General features: G+C 37.9%; 1 protein-coding gene across 2 annotated transcripts; it reads right to left on the reverse strand.

The window, feature by feature from the left end:
• Positions 1-1,290: 1,290 nt before the first annotated feature.
• Positions 1,291-22,017, reverse strand: LOC308684327 (uncharacterized protein). 2 transcript variants are annotated; one of them, XM_081355480.1, is made up of 24 exons: positions 21,935-22,017; positions 21,407-21,642; positions 21,246-21,310; positions 19,868-20,147; positions 19,606-19,703; positions 12,441-12,564; positions 12,191-12,316; positions 10,530-10,655; positions 10,335-10,439; positions 9,941-10,129; positions 9,453-9,679; positions 9,085-9,352; positions 8,426-8,527; positions 8,130-8,264; positions 7,971-8,044; positions 6,883-6,967; positions 6,701-6,782; positions 4,914-4,990; positions 4,730-4,831; positions 4,598-4,638; positions 3,913-3,979; positions 3,624-3,815; positions 3,050-3,110; positions 1,299-2,879 (listed from the first exon to the last, which is right to left on the reverse strand). In XM_081355480.1, the coding sequence occupies exons 2-24, from the start codon at positions 21,584-21,586 to the stop codon at positions 2,782-2,784; spliced, it is 2,904 nt and encodes a 967-aa protein (XP_081211606.1). In that variant the 5' UTR covers positions 21,587-21,642; positions 21,935-22,017; the 3' UTR covers positions 1,299-2,781. The 2 variants fall into 2 exon arrangements, with proteins under 2 accessions (XP_081211607.1, XP_081211606.1); XM_081355481.1 differs by lacking the exon at positions 3,050-3,110 and having other exon boundaries at positions 1,291-2,879.
• Positions 22,018-22,549: the final 532 nt, after the last annotated feature.

Consider the following 22,549-nt stretch of genomic DNA (forward strand, 5'->3'; position numbering starts at 1 on the left):
CATTTTGTTGCTGTACCAGTCCATCAGCTTAAAGTCCTGATCCTGAAAACAGACAATTTTACCAACCAGACTCCAGGTGAAACTACAATACAATGTTCTCATTCTTTCCCAAATGGTACCCTCGGCCCAATATTAGTTATACAAGTTTATAGATCATGTCGACCAGTGTTTCTCTCCCTAGGACCCACCTCCTAGAATGTTTTAGATGTCTCTCTAGTCTATTCAAAAGACTGATGAGCTGAATCAGGTTTTAATTAGTGAGTTTTCTAAAACATTCTGTTAGGCTGGTCCCCAGGACTGGAGTTCAGAAACACTGGGTGCTTCTCAATACTCAAATTGATGCTTCCTCTTTTCCTCGATCCTCCAGCCTGTGACCCGGAAATCAATCGGACTCAGCCATCTTGAATGATATCTTAATTCTCAAATTGTACCATGAGGAGGTGAGGAACGAGGAGTGAGGAAGCTTCCTGAGGAGTCATGAGTGAGGGGTGAAGCTAAGATGCGAATAAAGAAAGGGAGGATGCACAAGTAAGAAATGAGAAGCACCCACTGATGTAGACCACACTGAATTTCGTACCAGTGAACCCTGCCATTTTGAACCCTAAAAAGGGCTCTTCAACTCCAACACTAGAGGGCCAGTGTCCTGATGAGTTTAGCTCAAACCCTAACCAAATACACTTGAACAAGCTAATCAACGTGTTAAGATCTACTTGCACATTACAGGTCAAATTGGAATTGGAACTAAAGTCTACAAGACACTTACCCTCCAGGACTAGAGTTGAAGACTGCCTAAAATTATAAATGGAATTCACTTCAACAGGGGTAGCCAACTCTTCTCCTAAAGAGCTACCATCCTGCAGAGTTTAGCTCTAAACCTGATCAAACACAGCAAAAACCAACTAATCAAGGTGTTCAGGATTACTTGATAACAACAGGCAGGTGTGTTGGAACTGAAGTCTGCAGGAAGGTAGTCTTCAAGGAGTTGGGTTGTTTATCCCTGCTAAGACTCACAAGCACTTTCCATCCCAAAAGGGGACAGAAATCATTTTATTATTCAGAAGTGTGCTATTATACTATCAATGTGCCCTTTCGCCAAGATCATACTGGTGCAGACTTTACAGCAGACTTCTACCTGGCAGTCTTAGCAGAATCACCAAAGTGTGGACTTGGTGTAGAGATGAGGGTTGCATTTGGGACAAGGCCTTTTATAAGCAGTTTCAGTTTTGTGTTAGGGTGGGGCCAAAAAATGTGAGGTGAGCACATCTGAAGTGGCATATGCATCATAACTTTGTGATGGACAGAGCTGGCATGAATTTATTGTGTGATTGGAACAAAAGTTAACTGAAAGGCTAACAATTCTGAAAAATTCTCTTTTCCATTGTTATTAAAAAATATGGAAGGACTTTCTTGTCCTGTGGAAGCAAACAAATTAGTCATACATAATCTCCTCACAAAACACACAACTTCCTGTTTTAAATTCTACATTCACAAAAATTTACAAAAAGCTTAAAATGTCAAGAGGTAACATATTGTCTAAAAACAATACAAAACAGTTCCCAGAATTTTTTTTAATGTCCTGGGAGTACATGAAAGCATATTGCACCACAAATCCCTCCTATCAGATAAATGAATATGTTTGTCATGATATGCATACAGCAAGTCCAGCTTACATGACTGTTATGTAAAAGCTAAAGGATTTATCCATCATAAACTAAGCCTAAATGTTTGCTTTTAATGTTCAGGATTAAATGCTTGTCTTACAGGATCCAAGATCCACAGGAGATCAGCCTATTTTAATGACATTGTAGTTTAATCCCCCCTCCCTCTTCAATCCTTCAGACGACAGTCCGATCCTTTTTATTACAGATCTGCTCAAACCTCAGCAATGGGAGTTCATGGCCTTGAGGTCATTCATTTGTATAGCATTTATCCCCATAGATACCACAATGAAATCTCATGGCACGTCACATGTTGTATGACTACACATGAACACGGGTTTTGATATTTAGGTGTAGAAAATGATGAAAAGGCCTTGTTTTTAATAGACTATCATGTGCACATTAATCTCCACCATAATGGTCTGGTTCTTTATAATGCATATTTTATTGAATATTTCACTTTTTTCTTTTGCCAGAGATGCACCTACTTCATGTCATTGGGCATGTTTATATTGGTTTGGAGGCCGACGAAGAGGGACAGATTCACTGTAGCACGAATGAAGTGGATACTGCGCAACATCATGTTATATTCAACCATAAGCGCAAAATGAAAAGCTGACATGATGACCTCAAGTCTGACCCAACCATGGATAGATATTAATCACCTCAACCCTATGTTGGAAGACTTTTTTTTATTATTGTTTTAGAAATTAATCTCTTTAAATCATATTTAGAACTAAATACAATTTTTATTATGTTACTGTTGTATAGATTCAGTGAACATTGTCTTTAGAAAACAACCTGCAAATGGCATTCAAGACAATAAAAATTAGTATATATAGAAAAATTGCTAATTGCAAATTTGATAAATAAAGTTTCATCTGACTACATTGGTGTTTTGTGTCAACTTTTAATTGTGCCTCACAGTTGGTTCAAGCAGTACTAAACAACAACCCTGAAAAATTGGCAACATCCTTATAAAAATTAGTTTCATTTTTAATAACTTAACTGTACTGTATGGAAATGAATGTGCATATAGATAAGTTGTCAGTGCAGTATCAATCTTTGTGATGGATTATTATCACTCCAGCAGTTTGCTCCCCTTTCCTTCTCCTCAAATGGATTATTCTGTATCCGAGTCACAAACCTCAACCTGCCTTGCTAGGAATGTTCCATCCTTGCAGCCCAGGGGAAAGTTTGGATGAGGAGATGTTACTTTAGCTGGACCAGCAAGACAGAAAGGAACACAATTACACTTATAATAATAAATTATTGATCTATGGATAACATTTAAATGTAACATTCAGAAACAAATAATTACGACCCCACACAAATTTTCAAAACTCGGCCCCAATTTCAATATATGATTGGACTTTTGTCACTTTTTTCACCTTCAAGGAGATTTTCATTTCTCTCTTTTAGATTTTCCTTTTTATCTCTCACTGCTGACATCTGCCGGGGAAAGTAAGTGTAGGATATTTTAATGTTTTTTTTTTTTAATTCACCATTTATTTTCATAATATCACACCACAGCATAAAAGCTATTTATCCCATTGTAGTTCTTTTCTAAGTATTGCAAGGATAAAACAACTATACAACATTAGAAATCTCATTCAGTACAGGGTTTCTGTTGCGTTTTATCCCTGCTTCTGACCTCATCCTCCCTAGACGCCCTCCTGCAACCCTAAAAGCTGCTTATGTGCCCCTCCATCCCAGCATGCTCTTTGATTAAGACAAAATGTTAGATCAGGACACTTCAATTAGAGTCTATGGCCTGATGTGCTCTTGCATGGAGTTGTTTTGTTTGTAAAACTTCCCTCTCTAAGATATCACAGATTCCAGTCGGATGATTATGAATTCGTCCTATACTAGAATTAGAACAGAACTAAAGTATGTTATTGAAATATGACTGGCAAGGTAGAGTTCTTAAGTAGATTCTCAACAATAATATTTATCATAACATACCTGGGCCGTCTTGCTGAGGTGCTTCTGGTTGGTTGACTGTTTCTGCTCCTCCCCTCTCTCAGACCTCTTTGATCCCCCCTGAGAGACTGAAATCTGGGATGAAGACCCCTTTGCTGCCCCCTGCTGGAGTTCTTGCTCCAGTTTCTGTGTTTTTCTTCCCGGATGGTTTAATGTGTCAACAGCATTCCAGTTCTAAATGTGTCACACAGCTGTTATTAATTTCAGTATTAAAAGGTATCATGATTTATGGCCAAAAAACAAACTTACCACTTGAAAACGATGTGCTTACCTTAATACTTGTAGCATTTTGGACCCCGCTTTCAACCAAGCTAGGTCTTCTTGGGAACACTGGAGATCTTAATAGTACACAAGGCATATGTAAACATTTTCTGTCAAACGTCAAAAAAACATGATTTTTATGTCCTCTCCTGTTAAACGTGAATTATGACACTGGGAAAATTCCAGCATTCCCACTCCCACTCCTTTCCCTGAGCCAGGATTCATGCATATATATTGAGTTAAATTTGAGAGCATTTATATGCTGTCAATTTAGAACTAAAGGATTTGATTAACAAACAAAGAAAACTAAGCAAGACAAAACAAACACCAGTCAAACTCCTTAAAACTTCAGGAAGTGTTTTACTTTCTTTTTTGATTTCAAAAACTTGTGGTTTAAGGATTTCCTTCAATTCGATAAAAGCAGTGAGACACACCTTGACTGATCTTACTCAGTGTGTCTCCCATTCAGTGTGTCAGTCCATCCATTTAAGCGGCTCACTTACTGATTTTTCCACAGATTTTCTCAGTTGGGAACAGGAGAAGGGGGAGGGGAGAGTGCTGGGGCCTCTGAGTCTGGAATTTCCCCACTGTCTCATTTTTATATAGGAAGGAGTGGAAATAAACCCGCCTTTAGGGGGGAGACAATGAATCAAACTGATTGACAACTGACAGTGCGTTCATTGTTCACTACTGACCTTTCTCCATGTTGCTCTCTCTCTCTGAACAGACTTTTCAGCTGTAGCACAGAAATAGAAGCAAATAAGCACAGACAGGATGTTATAATAGTAAGTAGTATGATGAAGTGTTATATGCACACTGTATAGCACCTGCTCAGTGACTAGCCTCCTCTGTTGGTTAGGATCTGCAAGGTCTGAACTAACAGGTTTCTGGTTTTTGTTCTCTGGTGGAGATTCTTTCTCTGCTTTACCCTATGGAAAGAAATTCACTTTAAAGAAGCCAAGTATCAATGAATAAACACTAGCACACGTGCAAACAAACGGCAATCATTACCTGATAAGGTACAAGGCCGATACCTTGTAAGGCTTGGTCTCTCTCCTGCTCAAGCGTTTCAGCTCGCCTCTTGTTTTCTGGGGACACAAAATAAACACAAGCAAAGTTTTAGGCCAGGAACATGAATTCTGAGGTAACACATTCCTGTTGTACAAAATGTGCATTCTTGAGTTGTTTTGGTGGGAACACACCTCCAGTACACACGGGGGCGATAGAGTCACCTACAAATGTCTGTGCTTTTTTACCTGCCTGAAGTGTACATGTTGAGTAGACTCGGGCCCTGTCCCAAATGGCGCACTTCATGCGGACTTTCGGTCTCGTGGACTTGAATTGCGCGTGCTCGCTGAGTCTACGAGTCCGTAGGCTGTCCCATTCAGCATTTTACCGCTCTGAAGTGTGCTCAGCAGCGCCCCCTTTGTGCCCTTGAAGCGGTCTTCCGCGAAGCCCGCATAGAAGCAGGCTTCACGCACTTTAACTACCCAGGAATCCTTGCGAAAGGCCAATCAGACAACAGATGGGAGGAGATTTTACTCACGGATAATTGTTGACATGGCTGAGAAGAAAATATTACGGTTTTTATGACCTAAATGCACATTTTACCAGTTGTTACCTACAGTTTATACAAACATTATGGTCATTGACCAGTGGTTGATGTCTCAAACATAATAATAGTGCGTTTAATAATACGATCGCATTATGATTCATTAAATAAATAGATCCGAATGTCAGGGCTTTACTGAGTCATATGTAAACTTAGTATTAAATATTGAAACCTGTAAATTGAAAAAAATTATGTTTAAATTATGTTTTAAAATTGTAAGTTCAAATGGAACATTATGTAGCCTATTATTACAACTGTATACATCATTTAAATAAGCATGATATATCTATTTTTTAATGCCCTGGTGATATGCACAACATCAAAATATAGAACTGTAAAATTAGGCTGTGTAGTTGTGATGGAGATAAGACGTCGGAGCGCAAAAATGTGATTTCTCCTGTCCAACAATAACCAGACTATTATTTCCGGCGTGCCGATCGAGTCTGTCCCAAAAATACCTCTCAATGCGCCCTCGTGGACTCGCGCCAAGGGCCCTATAGGTCTGCACTACATGACGTCACCAAAGTGTGGACTCTGAGGAAGTCCACAAGTCCGGAGTGTGCCATTTGGGACAGGGCCTCGCTCCCTCGGTCGAAATTGAGTGATTGAGGGTCTGTCCAAATAAACTTCCTTCGCCAACTTGACTTAGTTTAACGCACTTCAAAATGGCGGTGGGGATTCCCCCGAGGGGAAGTGCTAAGAGAATTTTGCGAGTGTATGAGTTAAACGCAACTCAACTCTGGCCCTCAAAATCCACTTTTTCTGCAGAGTTTAGCTTCAACCTTGATCAAACTCACCTGCAACTTTCTGGTACTCCTGAAGACTTTGATTAGCTTGTTTATGTGTGTTTGATTATGGTTGGAGCGAAACTTTGCAGGAATGTGGATTTCAAAGGCCAAAACCCCCTGATTTAAACAGTATGAGTTAGTATTTAGGTAGCTAGCCATAACTTGTTTTAATTTAAAACTGTTGCACCGCTTTTATAGCAGATGTGCTAATGCTAATGCTAATGCAGTACAGAGCCCCTTCTCGTGTAAATGCTATGCCTTCTTGCGTTGTGTTTTTGAATTCTGACACATTTCAGAACACAACAACATGTGAAATCGAGCTTGTATAACTAGGAGCTTTTGTGTTCATGTTTGCAGCAAATTTGCAGGCTTTACTCATTTATAGCATGTGGAGATACCTTCTAGCAAGACCTTCAGTGACTCAGGACTGCATTCACTGACCACTCCCTCTCTCGACTGAAGCCCTTTATGTCCAAAAATCTGCCCGAGGTAAGAGGCACAAAGATGTGGCATAGTGAAACATCATTAGATTAATCTGTTCTGCTGTGAGAAACTTTTAAAGTCATGGTTGCCGTTGTACCTCCTGCTCCAGGGCGGATATCTTGATCTGAGCCTCTGCTTTCTCTGTTATCCTCTGTATCTCCAGGTTCTTCAGATCTTGATCCCTGTGATAGAATGAAAAAGAGTTGATGACATGTACGCAACTGCTTCCAGTTTTACTTGTTTTTAATAGCACTGCATGGTCACATTACATGACCGTTAAACCCCCCACTGGAAATAAATGGGGTCCTTTGTTCTGATGAACTTGTCTAACTCCTTTAAACAGTCACATGATTTATTCATTTTCATATGCCATAATCATAAATCTTTTTGTCAGTCAATATGAAAAAAATTGCTAATATATATTTTAAAATATATTTACAAAAAAATGTATTTGCTCTAGTGCTGTCAAATCGATTAATCGTGATATAAAAGTTTGTGTGTGTAAATACAGTATGTTTATATATGTATATATACTGTATATATATATTTGTGTGTGTGTGTGTGTGTGTGCTGTAACAAATTAGCACTGTCAATCGATTAAAAAAGTTTGTAAATATATAATCTATATTTACAAACTTTTTTAATTGATTGACAGCACTAATTTGTTTCTATATATTTGTGCCATTTTTATATATTGTCAATCTAATTTAAATATATATTTTAAGATACATTTAACAAATTAAATAAATTTTAAGAAATGTATTGTCTTTCCCCTTGAAGTAAATATTGATTTTGGTCTTAGAAGGTTTAAATGAAATATATTATCAATTAAAAAAATAAATCTCATTAAGCCATATACTTTATAAATATATATATATATATATATATATATATATATATATATATATATATATATATATATATATATATATATATATATATATATATATATATATATATAAATACATGTGTGTGTATGTGTGTATGTATATGTATATGTATATATATATATATATATATATATATATATGTATATATATATATATATATATATATATATATATATATATATATATATATATATATATATACAGTATATCATATATTGTATATACTGTGTATGTGTGTGTGTGTGTGTGTGTTTACTTTATCTGTATGGGAATGAATTATTAGTAAAATACATACTTCTTTTTAACTTCTTGATCTCTCTCTGCCAGTAGCTGCTCCAGCCTCTGGACTTCACCGCTCTGTTGTGACACCTGGACAGTAAGAAAAATCATATCTCCATCCTCGCATTAAACCAACCAAGATTACACAGATTTCCGTGAGGTTTGCAGGCCCCACCTGAGCGCGAGCAGACTTCAGCTCCTGTAGCCGTTCCTCCAGCTCAGTGTCTCTGATCTTCAGCATGTCCCTCACCCTCAGCAGCTCCTGCACTAACTCTCCTTCCATGTCTTCTTCCATGTCTTCAAGATACACCTTGGGAGGACATGACGTGGAAAAAAAACTTTGTTTGGCCTTCAAATCAACATCACTAAATAGCTCTTTACATACATATTATATATTTAAAACGTTTATAGATCATGTGGGAAATTTTGACTATGAGATCAGGATGGAAAGAAGAAGAACAAAGTACATACAGAGCTACCCATAAGTCTCTGGTGCCCATGGCTTCTGTCCGTCTCAGGCTCTTTCTGTTCCCAGCAGTCATCTAGAGGCACTTCCAAAACATCAGCCTCTTGCTGTAAGACAACATATAGATAATACTAAATTAGTGAAAAACCTATACCAAAATGTATTTCAAATATATATATTTTTTCATATTAAGTATACTACAAATCCATTAACATATGTACTGACATATCGCTTGAAACGTACTGAACTTGATTTGAATTACTTTTCTTTAACATTTCTTTATATTAAGCCGAAATTTAAAGTGTACCTAAAGTATACTTGCAATAGTTCCACTTTAGCACAATCAAATATAGGCTACTTAAGTATATCTTTAGTTGGACCTCAGCACTATTTCCGGATAACTAAAGTACATTTAGCAAACAAATTTAGCAGACTTAAAGTATACCAATTTAGTATACTAAAAGTACAACTGCAGGGTATTTATATTAAGTACATGAATATGTAATGGTATTTGTAGTATACTTAGCATAAAATAAAAGTATTTCAAATACATTTTAGTATATTTATTTTTCACTAGGGATCACACCACAGTAACACTACACACTTGCCAAATGGTCAAATTAGACCAAAAAAAAGAGGGCAAAATATTAAAAACGAAAGTTACTTTGTCATTCTCACGCTGTTGACTCCTGAGCTCATCAAGTTCTTCCTGTGTCGAACATAACGTCATCGCCACATCCAGCCATCTCTCGTTCCAATGAGCGGCCATTTTCCTTAACTCCTCCTTCTCCCGCTCAAACTCCGCCCTCATACGCTGATGCTCCTCCTCTTTTTGCTTATACTCCGCCTCCAAGATTTGGACATTTTTTTCCAGGTCTTGACATTTTAATTGCAGAGTATGATTTTCTTGCTCCAAATTGCCCTGCAGTTCCCTTGATATATGAAATGAATAATAAGGATTAGAGACATCTAATCTGTACAATCAATATTAATATTCATTTTCAAACAAAATAATGGACAGTGCTATCACACCTGTGTTGGTATCTCTCTCCCAGCTCTCTAATCTTCTCGTGAAGTCCATCATCAAACGTTTTCCTCTGTTCTTCCTTCTCTCCAATCAGCTGCAAGCGCTCAGTCTCCAGTGCCGCAATCTGATTGGTTTGGATCAGTTTCTGTGCCTCCAGCTCGTGTAGCTGGTTAAGGGTCACCTGTAGCCTCTCTGTAGCCTTGGTCAGATCCAACGACAGCTTTTCGTTCAACTGAATGTCCAAAGCATTAAGAAAAAGTTGTTTAGAGCAATTCAGAACATACTAGCTAAAATCCAAAAGTATTTTAATGAATGCCAATCTAACTGGCATTATTATAATATTTATTGTGTTATATAATATTAATGCTATTATATCCTCATGTTATTATTTTAAATGATCTGACTTTCCTGAATGTTTTTTAACAGATGAAATAAGTTAAATGTATATTTATTTATATATATATTGCTTTATATTTTTTGTGTAAACGGTGACCTCTTTAATGGAAAGCAACTCCTCCTTCATCAGCATGGTTTCTATCTTCTGTTTGTTGGCCTGGCTCTTAGCTTGAGATATCTCAGAATGGAGCTCACACACTTGCTCATTGAAGCCCTGTTTGCTCCTCTGTTCCCTCTGCAACTGCAGATCCAGAGTCTGAATCCTCTGATGAAGCTCTGCTTTCTCCTTTACAGACAATCATACACAGAAGGATCATCGTATTTAACTAATTTAAATCAGTGGTACTCAACTGGTGGGTTATCACCCAGAAATGGTCAAGTACAGCAGGGGGAATCAATGGTAAATGCATATGATAAATGCAATGTGTGATTTAAAAAAAATGATATTGTGTTGAGTCACCACTTAATGTCCAATGTAAGTAATATCAGACCTGGACAAGACGGTCTTTGTCCATTAAAGCTCCAGATAGTTTGACCTTTAAGTCATTTAGATTGTCTTCTAGTCTCTGTGTCTTAGTGGAAAACAGGTCTTTTTCCTGAGGAAGAGAGATAATAGTTCATCTGGCAGTATTGGGTCATGTCATAATGAAAAATTAGAGAGTGTAGCACAGCTTTTTGGCTTGTACCAGCTCCATTTGCCCCAGGCGGCTGCGGGACTCGTTCAGCCGATCCTCAAGCTCTGCCTGGGTCTGGACGGAGATGCTCAGTCTTTGTTCCAACTCTTCTGCTTGCTTTATTGCCTCTTGCTTACCCTAGGTGAATGTTTGCATACTTTTTAGATCTAATCTTAATAACATTTCGGTGCATTTATGTTAACTTTAATCACAATGACCACATTTTAAAGGAACAGTTCACCAAAAATGAAAATTCTGTCATCGATTACTCACTTTCATGTTGTTCCAAACCTGTATGACTTTCGTTCTTCTGTCGAACACAAAGTTTTTGTCATAAAAGAGTTGTTTTGGATCAGAGTTATTTTAGTATTATTTATATACTATTTCAAATTCATTTTAATTTAATAATTTTGTCACCACTATTTATATATTTTTCAAATTACTATTAATGGTTCAATTGATTTCTCATTTTTCAGCATTTCTCATTTTCGTTCAATTTTAAAGGTATAGCAGAGGATTTTTTACTTCCGGGTGGATCACCTATACTATTGGTCCTCCTAATTGTCAATCATTCTGGTGAATCAATCAAACTTTTCAAAAAGTGGAGAGGGCGGGTCTTATTTAAAATTCGGAAAGATCCTCTGCTATACCTTTAAGTTTTGCATCTAATATTTATATTTTATTTTATTTTATTTCAATTAACAAAAAATGTTTTTAATACAAAATTCTGTAATGAAACTCTAAATGGCTCAGGCTGATAGGTCCTTAAAGGGATACTTCAGCGTTTAGCATTGAGCTTTGTATCAGTAGAAACCCGGTAGTATTTTCGAATGACCGTGCTTCCCTCCCTCATGTCCCCCTGAGACGAGAGATTTCTGTATTGTGTGTCTGGAAAAAAAACTCTGATGACACAAAAATCGTCATTTGTTGTGCTTATCATTATCATCATTGAAAAGTATGTTCAATGCTTTTCTCTTATTAATCTGACTTAGGTTAACCTTTTGTTCTTAGAAGTCTAAAAGTTTCCATTAGACAGACCACAGTGAAGCCAATGTTTTTGTTAAAGTTATACAAGATGTTATCTTAACTATCATGTCTGCAGAAAAGACATCTTTCCTGACACATATGGTCCAGAACGATGTGTGTCTGTACTCTCACCCTAGGGTGCGAAACCATCAAAGCCAGATATGTTTAATCTTGTAGCTGTGTCTGGTGGGGCTGCTTTGCTTCAATATACCATGAAAGAGGAACCAGGCTTTGTCCAGCATAAGAGAGAGATTTCTGAACAGGTCAGTCTATACTTTGGGCTCAGACCTTTGCTCTTTTGCGATCGATCTTACAGAAAGAGCGCTCTCGACAACTTTTCTTTTCTTTAGGTGAGAATATTATACTTAGAGTGTGACTTAACTGTTCATTTAATGTTTCTTTATTAAACTTTAACTCCTGATTATGGATCAAATATTATTATTTCTCATTTATTATTTCATTATCTGCTGCTAAGCAATAAAATTGAATTATAAAATGTTATCATCTGACTGGATCTCCTCATTGCATCAGTGTTCTACGTAAGAAAGTCAGACAAGTTTGGAACGACATGAGGGTGAGTAAATGATGACAGAGTGTTCATTTTTGGGTGAACTAAAACTTTAACAAACTTTGAATGAATGCTTAACCTCTTCAGAGGAATGGAGCCGTCTCAATGCACTGTCTTTCTCGTATTCCAGGTCGCTTGTTTTCTCCTCTGCCGTTCTGAGAGCTTCTCTGAGCTTCTTTATCTCATTCTCAACCTGCCTCTGTCCCTGAAGGAAGCAGCAGCATACACAACCTTAGTTGATTGAGATGGAATTTTCTCATGTACTTTTGCAATTGTTATTGTGATCCTGTAACATATTAGGGTTTATTGTCACACATAATGAGCTCTACCTCTCCGAGGGCTTCGTCTTTTGTAGCAGGCAGAGTTCTGTTGAGTGGGTTTGGGGATGTGGGTGGAGTCCTTCTCTCTAGGTTCGATCTCATCTTCAAAATGTCCAACTCAAGCTGCACAACTCTTAGTTTACATAGAGTAAATCGACATATCAATGCAGCGTGGTCTACATTTGTCACATTTATAGGAACACCGTGTAACTTTTTTTTTGTTCAAAGTCAATACATCATCACTTCATCTTCCAAAACGTGCTTTTGTCTTACACTGATTCACTATGTTAAGCCTATTAGAAGTGTTTATATTGTAGACCTGTCGGGATGGTTTTCGCAGGAAATTGCATACATACATCAGTCATATCCGTAAATAGAGAAAAGGAGTGGCATACGGTTAGTTGACACAACGAGCGAGAAAGTTTGACATGAAGCAAGTTAATCTCAAACCTCCAGGGAATCACCCATTTTAAACAAACGGTGAACAGAGGAGAGTCTGCTGGCAAAAAAGAAAATGCGGCAAAGCTCGTAATAAAACAAGAATCAACATTGGCAGTGATGGTCAACAGTGATGGTGTTTTTATCAGATGGTGTTTATTGAACAGATAAATTGACATATATAGCCCTCTAACAGAGTTTATTGTAAAGCATTATCTAATGTGAAGGGTCACTACATTATGGTTGTTGTTGTGCTGGAATTTATCTTTAAGGAAGTACCATGTCTATTAATGGGTATAGTGACAGTAACATCTTCAGCTAGTCAGCTTGAGATCCTTTCCATCTAAACTGGTTATATCTCTTAAAGGGTTAGTTCACCCAAAAATGAAAATTCTGTCAGTAATTACTCACCCTCATGTTGTTCCAACCCCGTAAGACCTTCGTTCATCTTCGGAACACAAATTAAGATATTTTTGATTAAATCTGAGAGCTGATCACTCCTCCATAGGCTTCTGTGTGATTGAAAATTGCTGGCCCAGAAAAGTTATGAAAGAGATCGTTAATATAGTCCAAGTGACTCCAGTGGCTCAATCTTAAGTTTATCAAGCGACGAGAATACTTTTGTGCGCAAAAACAAACAACAAATATAGCTGCGAGCAGCGATTACGGGCCCACGCCGGTGGCACCGCAACCCCGGTGCCTTTAGGGTGGCGGTGCCGCCGGCTTTGGCCCTTTATCGCTGCTCGCAGCTATATATATATATATATATATATACATACATATATATATTTATTTATTTATTCATTCATTCATTCATTTTTTTTATTATTATTATTATTATTTTTTTATTCAGATTTTATGATACACTCAAAATATTCCACAACAAATCCTTTAAATTTAATGTAAAAGTAAAAATGAAAGTAAGCAGTGTTGGGCTCACGTAACCCTCTCATCAGAATCAAAATGTTTCAACATTTGCGATGTATTTGGATGCTAAACTATTCTTTATTATAGGCTTTGTTCTTCACTCGTGTTCCAATATTGATGGAAAAAATCATCCTCTTCACATGCGCAAAAATTTGCTTGGAAACATCACAGTGGAGCGAGGGGTGCTTACTGTGAATGTACGAATTGTACTACTGACTATTTAGAGCAGTGTAATTTTTATATGTTAGGTTGACTATTTTATTATTATATTTTATTAAGGCTATAATGAACAGGCTGCGATGTCAAGATTGTAATGCTGGAGTGTGTGTGTGTGTGTTTGTGTGTTCATGTTTTTCTATCCCGGTGGGGACTTTAACCTGAATGCACACAGACTCATGGGGACTCGTGTCACAGTGGGGACCTAAATAGAGGTCCCCATGGGTAAACAAGATTATAAATCATACAGAATGAGTTTTTTTGGAAATGTAAAAATGCAGAAAGTTTTATGGGATAGGTAGGTTTAGGGGTAGGGTTAGTGTGAGGAGATAGAATATACAGTTTGTACAGTATAAAAACCATTAAGTCCATGGAGAGTACCCACAAAGATAGTAAACCGTGTGTGTGTGTGTGTGTGTGTGTGGCGTGGGCGCGATTGAACAGTAGACACATAAAAACATACTCCATCATTATACAGGACGACATTCAGACTGCAAAGTGTTAACTTATATTTGTGTACAGTTGCAATAAAACACAAAATTGTGCTTTTGTAAAATAATTTCAAGCAATCCACCCCCCGAAAGGCGCTAATTTTAAAATGAAACTAAAATGCTCATGGCTGCACGGGCATTCATAACGGTGCACGTCCACGGCGAGGAACGAGCAGAACAATTTTTATATGTTAGGTTGACTATTTTATTATTATATTTTATTAAGGCTATAATGAACAGGCTGCGATGTCAAGATTGTAATGCTGGAGTGTGTGTGTGTGTGTGTGTGTGTGTGTGTGTGTGTGTGTGTGTGTGTGTGTGTGTGTGTGTGTGTGTGTTCATGTTTTTCTATCCCGGTGGGGACTTTAACCTGAATGCACACAGACTCATGGGGACTCGTGTCACAGTGGGGACCTAAATAGAGGTCCCCATGGGTAAACAAGATTATAAATCATACAGAATGAGTTTTTTTGGAAATGTAAAAATGCAGAAAGTTTTATGGGATAGGTAGGTTTAGGGGTAGGGTTAGTGTGAGGAGATAGAATATACAGTTTGTACAGTATAAAAACCATTAAGTCCATGGAGAGTACCCACAAAGATAGTAAACCGTGTGTGTGTGTGTGTGGCGTGGGCGCGATTGAACAGTAGACACATAAAAACATACTCCATCATTATACAGGACGACATTCAAACTGCAAAGTGTTAACTTATATTTGTGTACAGTTGCAATAAAACACAAAATTGTGCTTTTGTAAAATAATTTCAAGCAATCCACCCCCCGAAAGGCGCTAATTTTAAAATGAAACTAAAATGCTCATGGCTGCACGGGCATTCATAACGGTGCACGTCCACGGCGAGGAACGAGCAGAACAGAGTGAACGTTTTTCAGTTAATTCCTACTTCCATAGGAATTCATTTGAAACGCTCGCTCAACCAATATAAATGTCAGTGCGGACGAACATATTTTACTTTAGTTTTTAAGTTAGCGATTAAAAAGCCCCCAGCGGTGTCACACGTCAGTTAACCAGTGGTAAAATATTCTAACCATCACATACCTAGTATATTTATATATAGATATAATAGGCCTACCTGATTTTGAACACAAGAGGGCAGTATAGCACTATGTTTGACTTTATTTATGTATTGTTTAGACTAAACAACCATTCTGGCAGTTTTTAAACTTAAAACTCATTCTTAAATTGAAAAAAAAGAATAAAATGTTTAGTTGTGATGTTTGTATACTTTTATATAGAAATAAATGGTATATAATTACATTTTTAGAAAATTTGAGGCTTTTAGTTTTTCCTTTTTGGACATTACTTTAATCCCTCGCCATAGCAAAACCGTTTGAGATATTTATAATCCGTTCACAATTTAGCATATTTAATGTATTTTCATCATGTTGAAAAAGTTTGGTGGGAATAAAATAAATAGTTTAAGAGGAGTGGCTAAAAATTCATAGGCTGATTTTGCAAAAAAATCCACATTCAGACCAAAATATCTGACTTCCTTTTGCTCTGAGCTAATGAATGTAAATTAGAAAGTTGTCCGGCTTGATGAGAACAATATAATTTTTTTTTTTTTTTACTGTATTTAAAACTAACCCCCCCACTTTTGTCAAAAGCATGTTGAAAGTGACACACTTCCTGCTGCCAGTTGGTGGCGCTATAACTTTGACTCACAATAGTCACATCCATCTGATCGGCCTCATACCACGAACACACTGCTGAAGTTTCATCAAGATCAGTTGATGTATGCAGAAGTTATAACACTTCGTGTCTCTCTTTTCTCGCCATAAATTTGTTTCCTCACCACGGCCAAACCGTTCAAGATATCAAAAATCCGTCCGCAATTTAGCATCCTCAATGTCTTTACTTCATGCTGACTGAGTTTGGAGGTGATTGAATGAATTCTCTAGGAGGAGTACATCACATTCCACAGCAAGCGTTTTCCAAACAACCCATAATAGCTGACTTCCTGTTGGGCTGGCGTGAAACTTGTCAGAAGGAAAGTTGTTCGGCCCGACGAAATCTATATGTGTATCGAGTTTCATATTACTTCATGCAAGCGTTTTTGATATATGGACCAAGTTTTCAGACCCTGTTCAAGAGGGCGCTGTTGAGCCCCCCTGCCACGCCCGTTTCTGAAACTTTTCACATGTCTACTGGCTAATACGTGTTATGTGTCTGTCGAGTTTCATCCAATTTCAAGCATGTTAAGAGTCTCAAACGCATTCGAAAAGAATATTAAAACTTGATGCGTTGCCACGGCAACAGTATCTAAGATATCAATAATCCTTTCACAGGTCTACATCTGCCCTGTGTTTACATTATACACATAAAGTTTGAAGCAAATCGGGTAAAATTAAGAGGGTGACTTCAAAGCATTTTGAAAGTGACACACTTCCTGCTGCCAGTTGGTGGCGCTATAACTTTGACTCACAATAGTCACATCCATGTGATCGGCCTGTTACAACGAACACACTGCTGAAGTTTCATCAAGATCAGTTAATGTATGCAGAAGTTATAACACACTTCCTGTGTCCCATTATTCGCCATAAATTCGTTTCCTCGCCACGGCCAAACCGTTCGAGATATCAAAAATCCGTTCGCAAGAATTCATCCTCAATGTCTTGACTTTATTCTCACCGAGTTTGGTGGCGATCGGATGAAATCCCTAGGAGGAGTATTTCACATTCCATTGTATGCGTTTTCCAAACAACGTATAATAACCGACTTCCTGTTGGGCTTTTGTAAAACTTAGAGCACGAAAGTTGTTCGGCCCGATGAGATCTATATGTGTACTGAGTTTCATATTATTACATGCAAGCGTGTTTGATTTATGGACCAAGTTTTCGGACCCCATTCCAGGGGGCGCTGTCGAGCCCCCCTGCCACGCCCCAGTACCAGCTTCAGCCCGGCCCTGATGGCCGCAGGTTCTGACGTGTGTGCAAAATTTCAAGAGTTTTTGAGCATGTTAAGGGCCCCAAAAGTGGCAAAAAGGCAAAAAAAAAATAATGAAGAAAAAAAAGAAAAAAAAAAAAAAAAATCCTTACGGAAACAATAGGGCCTTCGCCCTTTCAGGGCTTGGGCCCTAATAACGACTTTATTCTACTATTCATTTCCTTCTCTCTGGGCCTCGAGTTAGTTTACGTAGTGTTTAAGCGTAGCGCGTCTGTGTTGCACGTCACATTTGTGTTCCGAAGATGAACGAAGGTCTTAAGGGGTTGGAACAACATGAGGGTGAGTAATTACTGACAGAATTTTCATTTTTGGGTGAACTAACCCTTTAAGCTATAAATGAATGTTTAATAAGTAGTAGGATCACCATATTCATCCGCATAGTCACACAGAGCCGAAGCACAACCAAACCAATGTTCTTCGGCACAATGCATGCATCTGTTTTTTAACCACTAGAGGGCCAAAAGTTACATAGTGTACCTTTAATTGACAAATGTTCATTGCAATTTATACTATTTTGGCATAGCAATGAGTGAAAAGTTAATTAAAAATTTAGCGTGTCCATACAAAGCTGCATGATCAATTAATGTCACAAATGTGTGACCAAGAAATAGAATTCTCCATACTTATTTTCTATTAAACATTATGCTTCCACATCTTAAATGTGTTTTTTTTCCAGGTTTAAGGGGAGAAAAATCCAGAATTTCCAATGCAATCTCAGACTTTTGGACCCCACAGTACAGTCCAAAATTAGTTGTTGTTTTTTTTTAACAAATAATACTTTTATTCAGCCAGTACATGCATTAAATTGTTCCAAGTGACAGTAAAGACATTTATAATCTTACAAAAGATTTCTATTTGAAATAAATGCTGTTCTTTTGAAGTACCCTAAAAGTAAATTTGCAAAAATACAGCATATTAGAATGATTTCTGAAGGATTATGTGACTGGAGTAATGATGCTGAAAATTCAGCTTTGTATCACAGGAATAAATTACATTTTTAAATATATTAAAGGGGGGGGGTGAAATGCTATTTCATGCATACTGAGTTTTTTACACTGTTAATGAGTTGGATTCCCATGCTAAACATGGACAAAGTTTCAAAAATAAAGTTGTACGTTTGATGGAGTATTTCTGTTCCAAAAATACTCCTTCCGGTTTGTCACAAGTTTCGGAAAGTTTTTTTCGAGTATGGGCCTGTGTGACGTCAGATGGGGCGGAATTTCCTTTTACGGGTCCTAAGGGCACTTCTCCCGGAAGGACGCGGGCGCACCCATAGACCAGAGCGAGAGAGCGAAAGCAGTTCGCCCATCAAAGCGCTGTGCTCGGCTTTAGGGAAGTCAGTGTCACCAAAAAAGTGGGTTTTTGGTTGCCAGGGCAAGACATTCCTGCACAGATTCAGAAAGAACCCGGCGTTAAGGGACCAGTGGATGGAGTTTGTTTTTCCAGAGCATCAACTGAGTTGTGCAAGTGTTCTTGTTTGTTCCCTGCATTTCGACGATGATCGTTTTATAAACAAGGCCCAGTTCGACGCCGGATTTGCAGATAGTCTAATGCTTAAGGATGGAGAAGTCCCAACGATAAAGGTTCACGGTCGGTCGTGCGTTGGAACCGCAGGCGGTGAGTAAAACTGCTTCAAATGTCTGTGTGTTGTTAGCTATCGGCGCGTAAGCACAGCTTTAGCTCCGCCCACACGGCCTGCCTCCAGCCGCTCGTTTTTTTCCGGAAAGACTCGGTACAGCCTATCTTTCTTTTATAAATATAATAAAACTAAAGACTTTTTGGAGATATGAAGGATGCAATACTACTCTATAGGTACTCAAGATTAACATGAGATTGACTGAAACTGAGTGTTTCACCCCCCCTTTAAGACAGAAAACAGTTTTTTTAAATTGTAATAATATTTCACAATATTACTATTTTTATTGTATTTTTGATCAAATAAATGCAGCTTTGCTGAGCATAAGAGACTTCTTTTAAAAACATTAAATAAATCTTTTGAATGGTAAATTTTGTGTGCATAAATGAAATACTTCTAAGTAAGAAATAGTGCTAAGTAGCAATGCATGTTTAATGTTAGTTTAGTGTACTTGTTGCATCATGTATGGATTCCATTCATAGTGCAAAGACTGTATAACTCACTTGTCGTGTAATTCCCCTCGGCGGCGGCTCTCCTCAAAGCGACTCAGTTCTGCAGCTTCCTTGTCTTGTTCAAGAGCACTCACTGCTTCAGACAACTGCTGCGAGAGAGGAAAAAATCAACAGGGATGAGTGTTCCTTCAATACAACAGCAGACTTTGATATCTCTTTCCTTTTTTCAGCCAATCAAACCAATATCAAACAAAACACAAAAGTCAGTTGATTTCAAACTGCTTCAGGTGGTGAGGAAGCAAGACATCTATACCTTGTGCTTGATCTCCAGAATGTTTGAGATGCTCTGGTTTTGTTGAAGCTGAGACCCTTTGGTTTTCAAATGGTCTGTCTGAGTGTCCAAGTGACCTTTGGCCTCTCGGAGCCTCTGGATGAGCTCTGCCCTCCTCATGCTGCTTTCCTCCAGGGCAGCTCTTAGCTCAAAGTCCTCAGAAGAAGAGTGAGATGGTGGAGCTCCTTCTGGAGCCAAGCGAGATGCAGATGACCATCTCGTCATGCCCAAAGAGCCCTTTTGCTTCTCACTGCCAAGAGTGCTGATACAGAGAGAACAATAAGTATGCGACGTATAATAAGCAGGATAATGTACATCTAGCCACATCATTTTATTTTTTAGATAACAACCGGCTCGATGTACATTATCCTGCTTATTATACGGCTACTTGCCACATAAGTAAATAATTAGACACAAAATATTTATTTGAGTTTAAATATTTGATTAGCTCATTAAACACAAAGCGTCCACAAAGAAAAACAGTTTCTAGCAAGCAGCTTTGAGCCTGCACATACTTTCTTTATCACCTGCCTTCATAATCTTTAATCAAAATAACTTCCAATAACTCTTGCAGCGTCTTCTCTGATGACGTGTTTACTGGCGTGAGGGCGGGACAACCTGTCACTCACATGAGATCCACCAATAGCAAACCACAACCATCCAATCAATTCCCAATGGACAAAATCAAGTCCTGACCTACAATCTTTCATGTTCGAGAAGCCGTTTCACTATACATTGCACGCTATATACATCACAATAGGTAAGAAAAGACAATTGCAACTTCAATTTCATGCCATTTTTTGAATGAGCCATTTGTAGGTAAATATCACCCCCTTGTGTACTGGAGGTGTGTTCCCACCAAAACAACTCAAAACGTACAGCAGGAATGAGAGAAATGTCCATTTTATGCCAACTTTAAGACATAATGTACAGTCGTATCACTTATTAGACAGCTTTTCACCACATAAATAAGGACGGAGACATGAAACGTTGATTTGAAACGAAATTCTTACCTGTTTATTATCTTTTAGGTACAAAATAATCATTCTAGCAACAAGCCAAACAGTTCAACAAAATTACCTTAGGCCAGCTATAACTATGTTTTTCAATTTACAGTAAATAGAGTCGAATAACTGTGGCACAAGATGGCACCAGCTGCCTTTGAATGAAACCCTCATGCCAGTAAACACGTCATCATAGAAGAGAAGAGATGACGCTGCACAAGGGAGAAGTTATTTTGATTAAAGATTATGAGGGCGCATGAATAAAAGAAATGATGTGTACAGATAAATCATACTGCAATATTCCATAAAAATAAGAACTGTCCGTTTTGATTTCATGGTGACTTTGAAGCACTAACCTGGTGCTGATTTTTGGGCGGAGAGTCGATCCAGGTAAGCCCATACAGCTCCATGCTGGAGATTTCTGAAGGAAGGGAAATGTTTGTTAAAATTACATAAAAGAAGAATATGGGGAAGAAGAAAACATATTTTCATCCCCACAGCTTCAGTTTGTACATACCCGAGCTTTAAAAAGAGATCTACTATCCCAAAAGTCAAGATCCGAGAGAGCGAGGGGACTTAGAGACCTAAGAGTGTGCCGGAAAGATCTACGGCCCAGGTCAGCGTCCCATTCCTGGTCATTCCAGAAATCTGAAGGTGAAAGGCTTTGTCTTTCTCCTCTCCAATTGGCCATATTCATGAGAGCTCTGGAAAGTGAGTTGAGATACTGTGTACTCAACTGCAGATTGTCCTGCCCTTATACAAAACAATTTCACACGAACCAGAGAGTTTGAACGGAGCACGTCAGAGTGGCACAGCAACATGGAAACAATGTTGTATGTTTATTTGTTGCTATAATCTACATTCAGACTTGGTAACTTGATAGCCTCTGTTGCAGAAAGGGTTATGTAGTGTTTACTCATTCACAATTTGCATGTTATTAAGAGTAAGTATTCATAGCAGCCTGCTATTAATTGAGATGAATGTACCACTAATGCAGTCTATTATTAATTTACAAGTACATAATGATCAGAACAGAACAACATACCTTTTTATCCTTGGTTAAGTTTGTTTTTCCTCCTTGTCGATATGCACACTCAGTACTTTCCTGCTGAAAGAAAGCTTGGCAGCAGGTATCTATGGTGACTGTCATCATAATACAGGACACAGAGAGTGTGTGTCCAACCCACCTCTTCAGTGAATAATCATTTGTTGAGCTCATTAGGCTATTTCTGGAAGGTATGATGATGAACATTTACCATGGCATGTACCTGTCAAAAAACTGTAACCAGTCAACAACGATGAAATATATATTTAAGAGTCATAATCGACATAATCTATTTATATTAGGGCTGTCAAGCGTTTACATTTTTTATTTATTTTTAGTTTTTTTATTGCTTCTTTTGGAAAGTTGATAGGTGACAGGAGCACAACAACATTTTGATAAAAACAGGGTTAGAGGTTCCTACAGGCACATTTTGACCATGAAATAAAATACAGTACAAGACAAAACACAAAGTGGTTATCTATTCATTTTGTGACCTTACTGTAATATGTGTCCAGAATTCTTCCCAAGGAGACAATCCCTCCTCTCTAACATCGTCGGTTAATCATAGATTCATAAGATGCCATATCTACCATTGATTGCACTGGCCCACTCTTT

Source organism: Scardinius erythrophthalmus (genome assembly GCF_964197995.2).
Source record: "Scardinius erythrophthalmus genome assembly, chromosome: 24".
NCBI lineage: Eukaryota > Metazoa > Chordata > Actinopteri > Cypriniformes > Leuciscidae > Scardinius > Scardinius erythrophthalmus.